Source organism: Xyrauchen texanus, chromosome 10 (genome assembly GCF_025860055.1).
Source record: "Xyrauchen texanus isolate HMW12.3.18 chromosome 10, RBS_HiC_50CHRs, whole genome shotgun sequence".
NCBI lineage: Eukaryota > Metazoa > Chordata > Actinopteri > Cypriniformes > Catostomidae > Xyrauchen > Xyrauchen texanus.
Genome location: NC_068285.1, coordinates 48,339,889 through 48,342,440, shown reverse-complemented (window position 1 = coordinate 48,342,440; position 2,552 = coordinate 48,339,889). Strand labels below are relative to the sequence as shown.

General features: G+C 57.5%; 1 protein-coding gene across 1 annotated transcript; it reads left to right on the top strand.

Annotated features, from left to right (window-relative positions):
- The first annotated feature begins 502 nt into the window (after positions 1-502).
- Positions 503-1,789, top strand: LOC127650238 (uncharacterized). The gene is made up of 2 exons (XM_052135546.1): positions 503-1,607; positions 1,671-1,789. Exons 1-2 carry the CDS (start codon positions 503-505, stop codon positions 1,787-1,789), a joined length of 1,224 nt encoding a protein of 407 aa, XP_051991506.1.
- Positions 1,790-2,552: the final 763 nt, after the last annotated feature.

Here is a 2,552-nt window from a genome sequence, read left to right as displayed (position 1 = left end):
ATTTTGTCAATTCTGATTGAAAATGACACCAATCAGCTATTTAAGCTTAAATTGTTGCTTTTGGGATGTTTACACCTGTTTCATAAAGTTTGCAAAGTTCTGTGCTGACAATCAGTTACCTCCATTAAAACGAATGTTTAGCCCTTGTAATGCAGTTTCTTGACTGGTAATTTTTAATTTGCAATGTTTATCTAATTTCTAGTTAAATTACTGAAAAGTCATTTTTAATTGAACATTCTGTGAATATAGATTGAAAATGAGTCCAATCAGCTTTTTGAGCTTTAAATGTTTCTTTTATGCTGTTTGGAGCTGTTTCATAAAGTTTGCAAAGTTCTGTGCTGAATGTCATTTACCTCCATTAAAACGATTGTTTAGCCATCATAATCTATGTGTTACGAGTGTAGATGAAGTCAGACGAGGGGCGAGGATCTACTTACAGTGTATCTTTATTTGACAGGGTGAAAACTAGACAAGCAAAACCAGAACAAAGGACATACCCGCAATGGGGATAAAAACCAAAAACACAGAAGACATTCAAAGAGGCACAAGACAGGCAGTCCAAGGAGGCACAGGGGGCAGACAGGCAGTCCAAGGGGGCACAGGGGGCAGACAGGCAGTCCAAGGGGGCACAGGGGGCAAGAAGGCAGTCCAAGGGGGCACAGGGAGCAAACAGGCAGTCCAAGGAGGCACAGGGGTCAGACAGGCAGTCCAAGGTGGCCACAAGAGGACTGGATCAGGTGGCCTGGGAGCTGGCCACAGAGCAAAGACAGGTTCAGGAGGCCTGGGAGGCGGCCTCAGGACCACAGCCATGGGGAACTCCGAGGGCAGAGCCGAGGTAGGCGGAGCCTTGGACTGCTCAGGAGGCCACGTCGTAGAAGGCTCCGGAGACGGAGCTGAGGGAGGTGGAGCCGAGGAAGGGTCGGGTGGCTGTGGAGGCAGGGACCTGGAAGGTTCTGGAGGCGGAGTCGTAGGAGGCTCTGGAGGCGGAGCCGAAGGAGGTGGCAGCGTAGGAGGTTCTGGAGGCGGAGACCTGGAAGGCTCTGGAGGCGGAGCCGTAGGAGGCTCTGGAGGCGGAGCCGAGGGAGGCTCTGGAGGCGGAGCCGAGGGAGGTGGCGCCGTAGGAGGCTCTAGATGCGGAGACCTGGAAGGCTCTGGAGGTGGCGCCATAGGAGGCTCTAGAGGCGGAGACCTGGAAGGCTCTGGAGGCAGAGCCGAGGGAGGTAGCGCCGTAGGAGGCTCTAGAGGCGAAGACCTGGAAGGCTCTGGAGGTGGAGCCGAGGGAGGTAGCGCCGTAGGAGGCTCTAGAGGCGAAGACCTGCAAGGCTCTGGAGGTGGCGCCGTAGGAGGCTCTAGAGGCAGAGACCTGGAAGGCTCTGGAGGCGGAGCCGAGGGAGGTAGCACCGTAGGAGGCTCTAGAGGCGGAGCTGAGGGAGGTGGCGCCGTAGGAGGCTCTAGAGGCGAAGACCTGGAAGGCTCTGGAGGCGGAGCCGAGGGAGGTGGCACCGTAGGAGGCTCTAGAGGCAGAGCTGAGGGAGGTGGCGCCGTAGGAGGCTCTAGAGGCGAAGGAGGTGGCACCGTAGGAGGCTCTAGAGGCAGAGCTGAGGGAGGTGGCGCCGTAGGAGGCTCTAGAGGCGAAGACCTGGAAGGCTCTGGAGGCAGAGCCGAGGGAGGTGGCGCCGTAGGAGGCTCTAGAAGCGAAGACCTGGAAGGCTCTGGCGGCGGATCCGAGGGAGGTGGCGCCGTAGGAGGCTCTAGAAGCGAAGACCTGGAAGGCTCTGGAGGCTCATGAGGCAGAGCAGAGGGAGGCTCGGTAGGCGGAGCCTTAGGAGGCTCGGGAGGCTCAGGGTGATCAGGAGGCGGAGCCCTAGGAGGCTAGGGAGGCGGAGCTGTAGGAGGCTCGGGAGGCTCAGGATGCTTGGGAGGCGGAGCCCTAGGAGGCTCGGGAGCTGGAGCTGTTATGGAGCTCACTGATGTTCAAGGCTACAGGCGCTGGCTCACTGACGTTCAAGGCTACAGGCGCTGGCTTGTTGGCCGTGGTATGCATGGGCTCGGGTTTGTCGGACATAGAAGGCAGAGCCACAGGAGGTTCTGGGGGCGGAGGCTGGAGGCTGGAGAGCTGAAGCCTTCCCTCTTCTCCTCCTCCTCCGGGCGGATGAAGTTGGCAGCACTGGTTCGTTGACCACGGCAGGCGTGGGGGTTGGCTCACTCACCGTGGCTGGCGAGGAAAGCCCAGAGACGGGAGCCGGGATCAAGAGATGTGGTTCCCCGGCAGTGAATTCCTCTACGAAGAGTCCCACATACTCCTGCCAGGTGTAGTCTCCGGTCTCCGGTAGCTCCCACCATCGGTGTTTGGGTACACCGAACCTGTACGCTTCCTTCAGGGTATGGTCATCCCAGCCGGTGTAACTGGCCATGCTGGCGCAGAAGTGGGTGAACTCCCGAACAGACAAATCCACCTGCGTTAGCTCCTTGAGGAACACAGCTAGATCCATTGTTGGTTCGATCGTTCTGTTACGAGTGTAGATGAAGGCAGACGAGGGGTGAGGATCTAC